At 37.3% G+C, this 16021-nt stretch overlaps 1 protein-coding gene across 3 annotated transcripts in view; it reads right to left on the bottom strand.

The window, feature by feature from the left end:
- The window catches only part of FHL5 (four and a half LIM domains 5), a 48216-nt gene continuing 44791 nt past the window's right edge, over positions 12597 to 16021 (bottom strand). For 2 of the 3 annotated variants that reach the window (XM_021084440.1, XM_021084477.1), the window contains exon 7: positions 12597 to 14853. In XM_021084440.1, the coding sequence (XP_020940099.1) occupies positions 14690 to 14853 (164 nt within the window). In that variant the 3' untranslated portion in view covers positions 12597 to 14689. 3 annotated transcript variants of the gene reach the window in all.

The raw sequence follows: 16021 nt of genomic DNA, 5'->3' as shown, positions 1-16021 counted from the left end.
CGTTAAGAACCTGACTAGTATGCAGGAGGATGTGGGTTCAATCCCTGGCATATCTCAGTGGGTCCAGCATTGCTGCCAACTGTGGCATAGGTTACAGATGCTGCTTGGATCTGGTATTACTGTGGCTATAGCATAGGCTGGCAGCTGAAGCTTTGATTTGACCCCTAGCCTGGGAACTTCCATATGCCCCAGGTGCAAAAATTACAATTGAGATAATAGGATGTCTAGGATTTCCTTGAAAATAATCCATCTGTAAGGGAAAGGGAATAGGTATAAATAAAGAAGATTATCTGGGAGTTAGTTACCCATCACCCAAATTCAGTAATTGTTATGTGTGTGTTTATTCTACTATTCACTGTACTCTTGTATATGTTTTCCATTATGAAAAGTTAAAAAAATATCACATAGTGGTCAACCTCACAGTCATTTAGTTCTTACGAGCGGGACTACTCTCCTCAAATACAGATCATCCAAATATTCATAGCAGCTGTACATCATAATTACTACTTAGCTCTACCCCCTAGATGTTTATTTAGCAGGAAATGTTTCCAAAAATATCATTATCTTTTCAAAGAGGAAGCTCCAATGAATTCATTTTGGTAAGCGAAGTAGGGAAGAGTCTGTATCACATCCACTTGGCGTTTCTAAGGAAGCAATGTCTGCTGGGTCAAGAGACCTCTATGTTCAAATGCCAGGAAGAGAAAAATGACCCTCTAAAAAGAGAGGACAGAGGTTGTATAGAACTCAATTTGTATTAGTCTCTATGAGCCTTGGAGTCAAATCCATGTCAATGGATGTTTGTGAAGTTTATTAGAATTTTCCTGAAAGTTCTAATACGTGTGTTTCAAATTTGCTTCTTCTGCAAAATACCAGGGATTACTGAGTTCAATTACAATTTCATCCAGAAAAAACAGCACTCCCAACGTACCAATCTTTTTTTTTTAAGAGTTAGCCTTTGCCAAAGTACGGTTCCCAGATATTTTTGCCAATTTTCCAACCAGGTTGGCAGCTACAGCTTAAATAACAATGTTGGAACCATTATTGTTAGAGCAGATGCAATTTAAATATAGGCAGAAAAATAGTGAGATGGATGTTGTTCCCTCATTAACCAACCATTTCAGAGGGAGTTATGGCATAAGGGTGTATGCTCAGCCTCTGGAACCAGACTGCCAGGAAGAATCTCAACATGCCTTCTTACCATGTGGTCTGGGGCAAGTTATGAAACTTCTTGTGTCTCATTTTTCCCCAACTCTTTCAATACTGTAGTGGATTAAGCTCATATTCATGAAAGATCTAGAACAGAATTAGTTCTTGCATTAATGAAGCCGATAGTAATATACATGCTGTTAGACAATGTCCATCTAGAATGCTGGAGGCTGAAAAAGACTGGAATGTCTAGTTGAGTCTTCTTATTTTATAGCTGAGGAGGTGTGAATGAATACCAATGTCCAGGCTCCCCCATCAGAGAACTGGTGTAGGGCCCTCCAGTGAGTTAAATGTGCAACCCAAGGTGAGAGCAGTGATTGAATGCTACAGAAAACTGTCCTAGTGGAGGCCTTTCCACTTTACTGTCTGACATCCAGATGGAACATTCTATGAGGGCTCTCAGCCCTTTGCCCAATATGTCTGTGCACCTGTTCCCACCATGGTAAAGCAGAGCAGCACAAACATATAATTAGTATGCTTGTACCTAATATTTATTACTGTGAAAACCTCTGATTTTTCGTCCCAGCTTAAAAATAGTCATTTGCTTTAAAATGCCATGCATGAAAAGGTCAGCATTGCTAAGGGTAGAGGTGAAGGCAATTGGCATAAATCTAAAGTTTAGCAAAGAGCCTGGACTAATCCAGTCATTATGCTTTGGACAGTAACAACTTTCTGCCACCTAGTGGATAATTCAAAGAACAAAAGACTTTATTTAAAAAAAATCAACATTGTCATAAAGTTATGACTTCTAAGAGTCCTGCTACGGGAAGGAAATGTTTTTGTGATCGTGAGATACTTTTCCACAAACTGTCTGAAATGTAGTTTTATATTTTTATTGATTTACTCAATTATTTTTTCAATGTAAAAAACTTATTGTGTCCCATCACTTCTCAATGTTGCAAAAAAAAATTGTGGACACACAAAATATGACTCCAAATATGCTCAATTCCTAAATATTTGCATACTTACAGGGCTGTGGTATAAATAAATGTGCTTATATTTGATTCTTTAAAATTTTCACCTTACTGGAAGAAATTAAAATACCATTTACATGGAGACTCCAAAGGAATCTACAAAACTAATCTTGGGACCAATAAATGGGTTTAGCAAAGTTGCACAAGGCCAACACACAAAATTCAACTGTATTCCTACAAAAAAGTAAAGTACAATGGAGAATCAAAGTTTTAAAAAATACTACTTACAAAACTCCAAAATAACAGAAATATTTATATATAAGTCTAACAAAACTTGTATGGACTCTGTATGCTTAAAATATCAATCAAGAAGTTCCTGTTGAGGCTCAGTGTGTTAAAAACCTGACATAGTGTCCATGAGGATGTGGGTTAGATCCCTGGCCTCGTTCAGTGGGTTAAGGATCCATTGTTGCCACAAGATATGCTGTAGGTCACAGATGTGGCTCAGATCTGTTGTTGCCGTGGCTGTGGTGTATGCCTCAGGTGCAGCTCCAATCTGACCCCTGGCCTGGGAATTTCCATATGCCACAGGTGCGGCCATAAAAAGAAAAAAAAAATCAGTCAAAATACCTACTGGCAGACAAATAACTATTCTGAAATTCAGGCAATTTTCTACCAGCCAAAATATAAATGTGTTAACAAAATTTCAATAATAATTTAATGTTCAGAAAAATAAAGCACATTATTTTTTAAAAAGTTCTCCTTTCCAGCATCCAAGGAAACAGTAATGGCAGTGGTGTCCAAGCTTAAAAGCATGAACTTGAAAGCCAAACCTCCTGATTTAAAGTTGGGGCTCTCCTTTGTAACAACTATAGGAACTTGAAGAACTTAACCTCTTTGTGCCACAGTTTTCCTATGTGATAAGGATAGTACGTGCCTCATAGGGCTGTTGAGAAGATGAAATCCATGCAAAGCCCTTAGTGTTCCATGGCATTAGTATTTTTACCTTCAGTATTTACTAATTATGGGGAATAAGTTCAGAAGCAGCTTGTACTGAGACTCAACCCAATTTAAAAAATTAACAAGCATTTATTTAGGCTCATTTTTATATCCAGCATTACAGGGAATACAAAGCTGAATCAGATACTGCCCTGTTTTTGAGTCAATATTCTCATAATCTAATGGGAGAGAATTAACTAATTCAAAGCAAATATATTGAGTGTGAGACTGAAGGTATCATAAAGTTCAGAGGTGTGGGGGGTATCCAGCTAGAGAAGACTTATGAGCTGTAACTTAAATAATGGCTTTAACGGAAATTAAATTGCCTAAGCGGAGAAGGCAGGGAGAACTCCACAGGCATATATTTTATTTTTTATTATTAAAATGATTTTTATTTTTTCCATTATAGCTGGTTTACAGTATTCTGTCAATTTTCTACTGTACAGCAAAGTGACCCAGTCACACAGACATATATACATTGTTTTTCTTACAATATCCTCCATCATAAGTGACTAGAAATAGTTCCCAGTGCTATACAGCATTTTCTCATTGCTTATCCATTCCAAAGGCAATAATAACTATTTCTAGTCACTTATGATGGAGCATGCTGGAGGATAATGTGAGAAAAAGACTGTATATATGTCCATGTGACTGGGTCACCTTGCTGTACAGTAGAAAATTGACAGAACACTGTAAACCAGCTATAATGGAAAAAATAAAAATCATTTTAAATTTAAAAAATAGCACAGGGACATATTTTAAACAAAAGAACGAAGTAGGGGAAAATCTTGGATGTATTTATTTTGGATGCAGTGGGTAATAGGATCTGGCTAAAGCATAATATTTCTTCATTCTTTCACCCAGCACTTCTGTGATCTGTTAAAGGTACATACATGATGGTTCAAGAGAGTAAACAAAGACTCCATCCTTAAAGATGCACATTATTGGGAAGTGGGAGGAAAACTGAGAGAGAAATGTGGGAAGACAGGGTGGGCTAGATTTGGGAGGGGACCTAATGAAAGGCCAACAAAGGCTACTGAGTCAGATGAGCCATGATCAGATGCTAGCTGAGAAATACTTACCTGGTGGAGGAAATGAGTGTCATAGATAAAAGGATGGGGCCAGAGAGGCTTAGCAACATGCTTCAATAGGAAGCAAAATTTAAAAGAGTCCAGGCGAGAAGCAATGAAGCCCTGAACCTTGGATCCGAAAAGGAGAAAACTGACTTAGAAGACATCCAGCTGGTGGAGCAGGACTTGGGCCACTGGCAGGAGGACAGGAGAGAAATGATGCAAAATGAGTCCCCGAGGCTTGCTGCAGAGAGAGGAGGCAGGTCACCCAGGATGTCATCAGCATCACTGGCAGTAGAGACTCTGGAATCAGACCCACCTGTATCGTAATGACTCAAGCCAATTATTCTAGCTCTATAAACCTCGGTTCCCTCATCAGCACAGTAGAAATAATTGAAAGTACCACTTTATTAAATGATTGTAGAAAATAAAGAGAAGTACTTCCCACATTACTGCAGACATGGCGAGCACTCAGCCTGGGGGCTATTCTTGGGAGATGAAAGGAAGGCTAAGCAAAGTCCCCTGTGCCTGCTTGTATTTGGCATCAGATGTGTTTGCTGGGGAGGTTGCTCTCACCTTAAGGTTGACAATTCACAAAGAAGATAATTAAACCAGAGTTTTTCAACAATTATTCCACATTGGAAAATGAACCACAAATTAAAGGACCTTGTTTTGTATTTGGGAATTCAAGCAGTTGTCAATTTTGGTAACATTCTCCTCATAAACTGGCATAGACCTCATTTTAGCAGCTAGAAACATACGTCTTATGAGGGATAGATATTTCATGAAAAACCTAAGAATGAGAATTGGACCAAAAGTTCAATAGCCAGAGTGGGTTTTTTGTTTGTTAGTTTATTTCTTTTAGGGCTGCACCTGTAGCATATGGACATTCCCAGGCAAGGGGCTGAATTGGAGCTGTAGCCTCAGCAACACAGAATCCGAGCTTAATCTGCTACCTACACCACAGCTCACAGCAACGCTGGATCCTTAACCCACTGAGAAAGTTCAGGGATCGAACCTGCATCCTCATGGATAATAGTCGGGTTGGTTACTGCTGAGCCACAATGGGAAATCCCCTAGAGTGTTTTATTTTCCCCCAATCTCAGGACCTGTCTTGGAACATTTGCTAGCTGAAGACTTTTATTATCCGATCTTTAATTTTTTTTTATTTTTACTTTTTTTGCTTTTTAGGGCCACCCCTGTGACATAAGGAAGTTCCCAGACTAGGGGTTGAATCAGAGCGGTAGCTGCCAGCCTACACTACAGCCATGGCAATGCTGGATCCTTAACCCACTGAGTGAGGCCAGGGATTGAAACTCTGTGCTCATGAATGCTAGTCAGATTCGTTTCTGCTGAGCCACGATGGGAACTCCATATTATCCCATCTTTAGAATCTACCTATAGAGCATAATATCAGGCAGCAGAATTGTGCATGCTGGTTAAGAACCAGGCAATGTGGATCAAGAAATGTGCCTAATTGTCTTTGTTCTGGAATTCCTTCCAAAGTAATTATGTGAATGGTCTGAACCTATATCCAAATGGAATTAATGCATGTTAACAGAAAGAGAATGCTGAAATGGGAGAGGTGAAATTGTCAAGGAAAGGGGAAGCTTAATGAGGAACAAGAGAAATGCTGCACCCTAGGAGGACAGAGGCAGCTCACCCATGCTGTTCTGCTGTAATAAGAGAATTTAGGAGGCCTAGAGCTACTGCAACTGGTTAAAGAAGAATTGTCTGCACTTTTGAGAGAGACAGAGAACACACTTTGCAGTTTAAGCAAAGTGAGTACAATTACATTTCTAACGGTTTATAATAAGTACATGATACAAAATTTATTGGACAGATTGACTCCAAATTTGGGAAGAGTATTTGGGATGGTCTGGCTTAACATAAAAGCTACTGTGCATGCAAAATTTACTTTGAGGGCAAAGGAGGAAACTTCAAATACAGGCAGTTATTTTCCAGAGCACCTGAAAATCAAGTGCCTTCAAGATGCCCATGTGAATGCTGGTTGAAAGAAGCACTCTACAGATCAGTAGTTTCTGGACAGAGGAAACTGCAATACTAAATTCAAAAATTCAATGCCGATGCTTGAAGATGCAGGTGTTTATTTGCAATAGCTGCTTCTCACATGGGCCACTTCTTATAACATGATCAAGATGAGTATCAAAAAAGATTTACATATTTACCATGGCTACTGACAATCATCATAAGAAAAATACTATAACCATAGTAACACTTTAACAGCTAAAATTTATTTTTTTTCTTTTTAAAATGTTATTAATGCTTTTCTTTTTTTTTCTTTTCCCACTGTACAGCAAGGGGGTCAGGTTATCATTACATGTATACATTGCAATTACAATTTTTCCCCCACCCTTTCTTCTGTTGCAACATGAGTATCTAGACATAGTTCTCAATGCTATTCAGCGGGATCTCCTTGTAAATCTATTCTAGGTTGTGTCTGATAAGCCCAAGCTCCCGATCCCTCCCACTCCCTCCCCTTCCCATCAGGCAGCCACAAGTCTCTTCTCCAAGTCCATGATTTTCTTTTCTGAGGAGATGTTCATTTGTGCTGGATATTAGATTCCAGTTATAAGTGATATCATATGGTATTTGTCTTTGTCTTTCTGGCTCATTTCACTCAGGATGGGATTCTCTAGTTCCATCCATGTTGCTACAAATGGCATGATGTCATCCTTTTTTATGGCTGAGTAGTATTCCATTGTGTATATATACCACATCTTCCGAATCCAATCATCTGTCGATGGACATTTGGATTGTTTCCATGTCCTGGCTATTGTGAATAGTGAACAGCTAAAATTTAATTCAATGAGTATTTATTGGTTGTCTACCAAATGCCAGATCTTTTGCCAGCTACTGAATTTATAAAGGATGGTCTGGGGTGGAGTGAGGGTGGAAAGGAAGGCAAAGATAACTGATGTTTAATAAATTTTAATAAAAGTTAAAAATGTTCTCGGTAGATGTGAAGCAATTTACCTCTATTTCATTTGCTATTTGGAACAGCTTACTGAAGTTCATATTATAGACCTCCAATTAAATGTTGGAAAACCAAGGTTCGGAGAGTTCAGTAGCTACCAAATGTCACACATCAAGGAAGCGGCAAGGCTGGGATCTGAACCTAGTTTATCAGGCTCCAAAACCCATCATCTTTTAATTAGATTACCTCCCATTCCTAATTGTAATATAAAGCAAGTGATTTAAATTGTTCACAGAACTGTAAAAGAAGTGGGAAAACAATTCATTTTTTTCCAAGGGATATTAGTAAGGATTTGACATAAAAGGTAACTTTGATCTGGGCTTTAGAGGTTGATTAACATGTTGACAGGCAAGGAAGAGGAGGAGGATCCAAGGCACAGAGAGTATAAAGGAATGAAATTTGGGGGAAACAACAAAAAAAGGCTTGCGGGCAAAAGTTTGAAATTGTGGCTTTTCTCACAGGAATTAGATTTAATGAACTGGGGAGAGGGAGGAGCCAAGACAGATTTAAAAAAAAAAAACGAAGGACTTATCAAGATGTACTTTACGTTGGGTGCAATTCACTCATTTCAAGTGTATAATGCAATAATTCTTAGTAATTTTACCAAGTGGTCCCACCATCACCATAAACCTGTTTTAGAATATTTTCATTCCTCTCAGTAAAGATCCCTCATGCCCATTTACAATAAATCCCTATTCTACTCCCAGCCCTAAGAAACCATGAATCTACTTTCCATTTCTATAAATTTGTACTTTTGGGACATTTCATAAAAATGGAGTCATGCAATATGTGACCTGTTTGGGTCTGATTTCTTTCATAAAGAATAATTTTTTCAAAGTTTATCCATGAACTTCATTCTTTTTTATGATCGACTAATATTCCATTGTATGGCTATTCTGTTTATCAGTTGAATACTTGAGTTGTTCTTCTTTTTTGGCTCTTAGGAATAATGCTGCTATGAATGTTTATGTGGCCATATGTTTTCATTTCTCTTGAGTAGATATCTAGAATTGCTGGGTTGATGGTAGTTTTATATTTAACTTTTCAAGAAATTGCCAAACCATTTTCCAAAGTGGCTACATCATTTTACATTCCTATGGCAGTATGGGAGGGCTCCTGTTTCTCTACGTCTTAACAGCACTTATTGTCTGACTTATAAGTCACAGCAATTCTAAGTCTGTGTGAAATTGTATCTTGTTGTGGTGTTACTTTGCATTTTCCCAATAGCTAATGGTGTTGAGCATCTTTTCATGTGCCCAAGACATAAATCTAAAGGCTCTGTTTGGATGATGCATTTACATAAGATGCAGAGCATAAGAAAATAAGTGGAATTTGTAGAAAGGACAATAAAGTTGTGAGCTGTCAGCATAATATTGAGTTGCAGATGTCCAGAGGCAGAGAGAAACTTGGGTCTGGAGCTCAGAAAACAATTTTAGGCAGGACATATAGATTTGAACTCTGATTTTGAAGGAATACAGGAAGACCAATAATAGCACATAACTCACAACAGGATAGAAAGGTGAAGATTTTGGCAACTGTATATCTATTGGTGGCATCTGAGAGAATAATTTTCCCTTGAAAAGGAGAGACATCGAATTATGGTTCTCAAGTCAAAAATGTTATCAAAATTTTTCTTTTCCTTTTTCATTTACTTTGCTCTCTTTAAATGCCTCGTGGTTTTGAAAAAGTTTTATTATACTTCAGGGAAGAAGTTTTAAAAATTTAATTAAATTTTCTATTTTTTCAGAAATGTTAAGATTTTTTAATCACCACTTTTTTTTTCCACCCAGTTCTCCTTTATCTATACCCCATTCATTTTCTGTTTGAGAGCTTGGGTTTGAGTTCTTAGATAAATAGCTTCACAAATGATGCTACAGAGACAAATCAGGGATAGGCTGTCATTTGTATAAAGAAAGAATAAGCCTTTGGGATTCAGTATGTGGACTGCCATAAATGTCAAACAATTTTTGTTTTTGCATGTGGTGGGAATAGCATTTAATGTCACTGCTTGAGTCATTGAATGGATGTCTGTTGAGCTCATTAACGTTCCTCATTCAGAGAACACTTTAAGGACATCCACTCCATAAGTTTATTACCATTCGTGGGAAAATATTTGACCTGAATACTCTTTGCTTCTCTGTGACATGGATCATAATTCTATCACAATGAGCTGTTCCCTTTCTCAACCACAGAAATTCACAATCCAAATACACGGAAACTCTGTTATTTCTTTTATAAACTCACACTTGAGCATGAATTGCTTCTGTTTCTTTCCCCTCATTTTTTGATTCCCAATTTGAGGAAAATCTCCTCCAACCCCATATGCAGCAGGGTATCTGATCCTAAAGCTGGTCATCTGGGAAAGTTCAGAATGTTCAGAATTCTGAAAAACAACTTTACTAATTCTCTCTGGATGGTGCATTTTTAGAACCGCCTAGGAAGCCGTGTGGATGACTGAGGGGATGGACTTGTTGCTAGTTTTCCTAGAGTTTGATGGTTTAAATGAAGACTCTTGGTATCTTTGTTCCTTGGTGTCCTGTTCATTATGTTGGCAAAACAAAATATAGGTACAGTAACTTCTGAGAAGTTGTGAGGTTGAATCTGTCTTCTGACCTCTCCCCCAATTATTGCTAGGTCTCCTTTATCTTTACTGACAAAGAGGACCTCAGAAGCTCCCCAGGCATTTCTTTATAGTTATCCCAGCTGACTCTTGGAATGTTTTTGGTAGAATAATGAAGATTTAAAAGGTCTTATGCTTCTAGGGGAGTAGGTTTAGGATGAAAATAGTATGCTGGTAAGTATAATTTTTAGTGTTACTCTATTTTGTTGAAGAAACACCTTTCAAAGACATAAATTTTATCTTTTGAGTACTCATAGAATTTCAAAACCATATGATTTTAAAAAAGGAACTATAGGAGTTCAAGTTGTGGCTTAGTGGAAACGAATCTGACTAGCATCCATGAGGACACAGGTTTGATTTCTGGCCTTGCTCAGTGGGTTAAGGATCCAGCATTGCCATGAGCTGTGGTGTGGGTCACAGATGTGGCTTGGATCTGGCATTGCTGTGGCTGTGGTGTAGGCTGGCTCCATTTTGACCCTTGGGAACCTCCATATGCTGCAGGTGCAGCCCTAAAAAGACAAAAAATTAAAATGTAAGTGTTTGGTGAGAGATGTTCCAAATTTTTCTTTGCAGAACACATTTTGGCATTAAATTAGTAATACAAAGTATCTCTGGAGACAAAATATAATGTAACTCTGGAGAGAACCTCACAGATGCTTATAGTGTGGATTAGCTCAAGTTTCCTGAAGTCATGAAGTCTGTATTACAGACACAGATTTTGCTTTAGATGGAATAAGAAATTAAAAGCACTAAGGGTTTTAACAATTCCTCTGCTATATAAATGAAAGATATTAGCAGAAGACTACCTCAGTCAAAACAGGAAAATCTACTTGAAGTGGAATATTTCTGATAGAATATTTTTAGAATCACAGAAATGATAATTAAAATAATTCTTCTTACTTTAGAATATTTTAAAATTTGATCACTATAAGAAAGAGTATATATGTAGAGGCATTATTATTTGTTCATAGAATTGAATTATGGTATTTTTGTATTAAGACCCTGAAATGATATTTGAACATAATAGTTAGTTTAGGTGTTGTGGAAATGAATTCAAGAACATAGAAGTCATTATGCCCCTTCATGTAATAGAAGTAGAAACATTCCAAAGTTATTCCATACCTATTTTGCTTGCTGCACAGTTAACATAAAAAAAAAAAGTCTCTAAAAACAATTTGAGGAAGTTCCCTGGTAGCCTAGTGGTTAAGGATCTGGCCTTGTCAGTCCTGTGGCTCAGGTTCAATCCCTGGCCTGGGAACTTCTGCAAACCACAGTCATGGCCAAAAGAAAACAAAAATAAAACTTAAATAAAAACAATTTGAGAGATATGTACTACACCAATTTATTCAGCATAAGAAACTTGTGAAAACCAGCATCAGAATTTTTAAAACAAGTAAAAACTGTATTATTGTGATAATAAACATCTATCTGTAAATGTATTTGAGAATAATTTATGTGCTTAATATATCTAAAACATACATAACAATCATTTTCTTATTTAAAATGTGAATTATCAATACACCAAGTAAATTAAAATGTATTTTTTTCTTAAATTCAAAATGGTGTTACTAACATCACACATAGGTTTCTAGGTTGATTTTTTCATTAATAGCACTAAATTTTGCAGTGCTATTTAACCAAGGCCATTTGTGACAGTGTTCTTCCTTTTCACAATGATTAACCAATTTTTTACTCCAATGTACAGCTTAATGTTTCTTTTTTTAAAAGTTACAGTGATCATGTAAATTTTGAACCCATGATGGTAGCGCTATCACACTTCACTCAACCAATGGGCCTGGATTGTCCCAATATAACATGTTTATGATTTTGTTAAGGGAAAATTGAACACTTGGACACCCTTCCTGTTGTCATGACAGTAGAAATTCTTTCCTGCTTTTTTTCTTTTTCATCTCTAACCCCAACATGACAACATAAAACCTATGATTCATTGACTTGATTACTCATCTATATCAGCAAATATAGCTCTTGGCTTGTGTTACCTGTTGCCACTCTCTTTTCATTTCAGTGGCCACTAACCCAATGTGTTGCTGTGGTCAGAGATCTAACCTTTGGAACCTTGCCCTCTTCAGGTCTAGGCCACATGGGATCATTAGTGCGATGCTCCTCATACCCTGTCATAATGTTTTTCCTCCGCTATTGAAAAATAGTTAATAACTTTCTATTGCCTCTTTTATGAACTATAAACATTTTACCCTAGGAGTTCATATTCTCCCTTTGACCTCTTCTTATTTAGCAGTCTCATTTCTTCTCACTCTTTGGCACAGTTGATTTGCAAGCCATTTGGCTGTTATTAGCACATAGGACTTCACTTCTAACTCCTTCCCTGCCCATGCAGATGCCATGCCCTGAACCACTGAGGGCCTATAGCTTCCTGAAGTAGCCCACTCCATCTTTGGATAGGGCCATTAGAGAGCTTTTCTATTGATTGACCTAAATCACCTATAGCATATCATAGTATAATGTGTATGGTTTTTACTTTTATCTTTGTATGTATCAGTCTAATGGTGTCTCCTTTCTCAGTTGTTATGTTTATGTGTGTTATGTCTACAGCAGAAGTTTTTTTTTTAAGCTCTCTGCCTTTGGCACTCCCACACGTCCATACCTGATCTATTCTCCCACCATCCCAGGACCACAGCAGCTTGAGCTTAAAATGTGCATAGTACATGTTTCATACATGTTTGATGACTAAGCTACTTTCCAAATATGGAATTATTTCTATGTGAAAGTGTATATACTTAACTATACTTATCAAAGGATCACAAAATCTCTTTCTTAGAAGTGTTCTGTGAATTTTATTGTAAAGATCAAACACAAGCCTGATCATATGCCTACTCACATTCCCCCAACCCCACACAGCAAAATAAATAAACATGACCAATTGTTTAACCAAGAAAGACCATTCCATTTTGTATGTTTGCTTATAATTGATTAATGGAGCCAGTTTTAAATGTTGTATATCTATCCAGATTCATAATGGCTTGGTTTTCTACGTAATACACTGTTATTTTCTAGATAATTGGCACATTCAGTTCCACATGCGCAATTTCAAACAATGCAGGAAAAATATTGATATATTTGCCTACGTTTAACAATGTGAAGATGAGAAAATATCTTGGAATTGTTAATACAAAAAAGAGACAATGATATCTTTCAAATAGCCTGTGTAGCCTGACTTTTCATTAGTGTCTCTAAATTGCTAGCATTTCCAAATGCCCTTGCATTTTAAACTATTTCCAAAATTGTTTCCATAACAATTTTAATTGAATCTCCTGTGATGCTATTTTAATCATTGTAATCAGCCAGAGCACATAATTAGATTTCAGTCACAACTTTAATGCTGTGCAATAATTTGAGATTAGACACTTAGAAAAATGTTATGTCAATGCAGTTTTCTCCCCCGACCTCTCTCTGCTCCACCCAAGTGACACTATAACCAAGGGTGATAACTGAGCATGGAGATCAGAGGTTGCTTTCCATTTGTCCCACATGATATGGAAAATTTTATCCAGGGGCAGCTGGGTAGGGTCATGATCAAGGGGTGTTTGGTATAAAGAGACACATGTGATGATAGGCTTTTCACTAAGGCTGTGACCAAGAATCACTGGCTTATTTGTAGAATGGATACTGAGGGTTGAGTGTATCTCTCACAGTCCTGCAAGAGTCTGAAGCGAGGGGATATGGTTGGCATAGATGAGGTGGATGGTATGCATGTGGAAGAACAGTGAGGGGGGCTCATCTACAGACCACATTGCTCTGTTGTGCTGCTTTGCAGGTCCACAACAATCAGCAGTGGATTATTCTTTCTCAGTTCTTATTACTAGATTTCTTTATAGCCCACTTTTATGTCTTCCTATTAATAATCTATATAATTTTGGAAGGCAAAATGCATGAGGCTCCAAGCTAATTATGCATTCTGTCACGCTTTTAGATATCTGGATGAAAGTCAGGTTCCAACACCAATTCCTTCCCTAAAACTCATTTCCACAAGTGATGATTTAATGATCTATTTACCTTAAAGGTTTGCCTTTGGGGACAGTGATTATCCTGGTTAGTTCATTTGAAAGAATAGATTTTTCTTTCATGGAATCATTAAGTATTTAGAAAAAATCATTGTGGGCTTTGAAAATGCATTTAAGACAAAATGTGTTGAAACCTATGCTTTTAACCTCCCCACATAGAAAGGACCCGTTTATCTCTATGCAGAGAATGAGAGTCAGTGTCCAGAAATCCCAGATTCCATTGATTAAATACGATAACGAACTAGCTGTGGGAGCAGGTAGATGAGGGCAAATTGTAGCTTTGTTTTTCAACTCCAAAGTCAGTACACATGAACAATTAAAGAATGATAAAATGACAGAATACTTAAATGTGGTGATTACTAATCTATTTTCCTGGATCATTTTTGTTCTACCATTCATAGCCAATCACATTGTGTTTATAACTAGCTCGTTAGGAATGCAAACATGAGTCATGTATGCCTTCAATTTGATCTCTTTGTTTCCTCTCTACTCTGCAGTTTTGGGACACAGCAGTCTTCAGTAATAATAGCCATGACTTCTAGGTATGGGTCATACACTGGATTATAATAAAGAGATATGTTCCTGTATTTCTAACAGCAGAGTGCAGCATTTTGCAAGGAAAGGTGCCTTTGTGATTCAGTATAGATTCATTTCTGTTAGACTGCTTTTTTTTTTTTTTTAGTTCTTATATTTCAATCAGAATGTGTGCAAAAACTCTTCCGCTATAAACTCTACATTAATTTGTTCTAAAAATTAAGTCAGAAACATGATATCATTCGAGCTCTGGATTTAGTGAGAACAAAAGCAAGGTGGATATTTCAGTGGGAAAGGACTGTCTCCTTCTAGTTGTCAGCGTCCACCCCGGAGCCACATTTGCGGCAGAAGATTTCCTTGTTCTGGGTCAGGAAGCCTTCCCCCACCAAAGACACAGAGCACTTCCCGCAGTTAAAGCACTCACTGTGCCACTGGCGGTCTTGAAAGCAGATAAACTTGGCGCCTCTGAGACCTAGAAAGGAATTGGAGAAAAAGAATAATCTATTCTTTCAACAAATAGATTGAACAGTCTATGAGATCCTCTTCTGGAAACTGGAGAGACAGAAGTGAGCAAGACTGCTCACTGGAAATATGTAACCTTACAAGGAATGCTGCCCTCAGTGGCCCCATGTCCATTTGGGAATGTCACCCATGGACAAATTCTTCTTAGGAGACCCAGTCAGAGTCCTAGCCAATTTTTTCCATAATAAATATAAGTAGGTCAAACCTGGGTATACAAAGCATACGTTTTTGAAAATAGTTAATGATTGCCTAAGACATAAGGAAAACAGGTGTGCAGTGAGAAGAAGGTAGAGGTTTTGAAGTCAGACATGTCTAAGTATGAATACCTTTTTTTTTTCCTCTTCATGTCCCTGTTTACTTAGAAGCAAAATTAAGATAAAATAAATGTGTATTCACAGCTGATATCTCTTACTTTTAGTTCTCTTCTCCCTTTTTCCAAGTTTAATTTCATTTGGATAAAGTCTCATGGTCATACTGTGACAATTTCCAAAAAGTCCCCAAAAGAGAATTCCGTCCAGACTCTCCTGTAGCTAGGCTAATGTGACCAACCCATTACCTTGCCCAGAGATTACTTCAGCTTAGGCTTGCAACAGAAATCTGTGAATCTGATCCTCTGGCCACTGAGCCTGTGCTACCCAATGATTAGTTTCTAAGAAATGCCTTGTCAGCCTCCACCACCTCAGCTTGGGCCTCTCTTGAATCAAAGGGTTTCTGTGAAAGGCATTAAAATTCAAGTCTTCAGTGAGACTCTATATGCCAAATATGAATCCAGGATCCAGTTCAAGGAACTGATTTTGAGGATTTGTAGAAAAGGAGAAAAGATCTTAAGAATTGGGTTGGGATGCCCTAAGCTTGAGTCTTTATTTATTTGTCAAATTTTCTCCAAGTGATCTTAGTGCTATGAACTTTATGTGATTTGCATAAATGTTTCATGTGCTGATTCACATATAATTTCTAAATATTCCACTTGCGATGCTGAAGCAGAAAGGGTGAATAAATATTCTAGTTCAGATAAATTCTCCTTAAATATGATAATGAAGTTTTGTTTCCATCCTAGAAAAATTTTCTGATGGCTTCACATATAATTTGCTAGTTCAGGGATAAATTTACATCAAATT

The sequence above is a fragment of the Sus scrofa genome, chromosome 1 (assembly GCF_000003025.6).
Source record: "Sus scrofa isolate TJ Tabasco breed Duroc chromosome 1, Sscrofa11.1, whole genome shotgun sequence".
Classification (NCBI taxonomy): Eukaryota; Metazoa; Chordata; class Mammalia; order Artiodactyla; family Suidae; genus Sus; species Sus scrofa.
The sequence above is the reverse complement of the archived record's forward strand: the minus strand, read 5'-3'. Positions and strand labels throughout refer to the sequence as shown.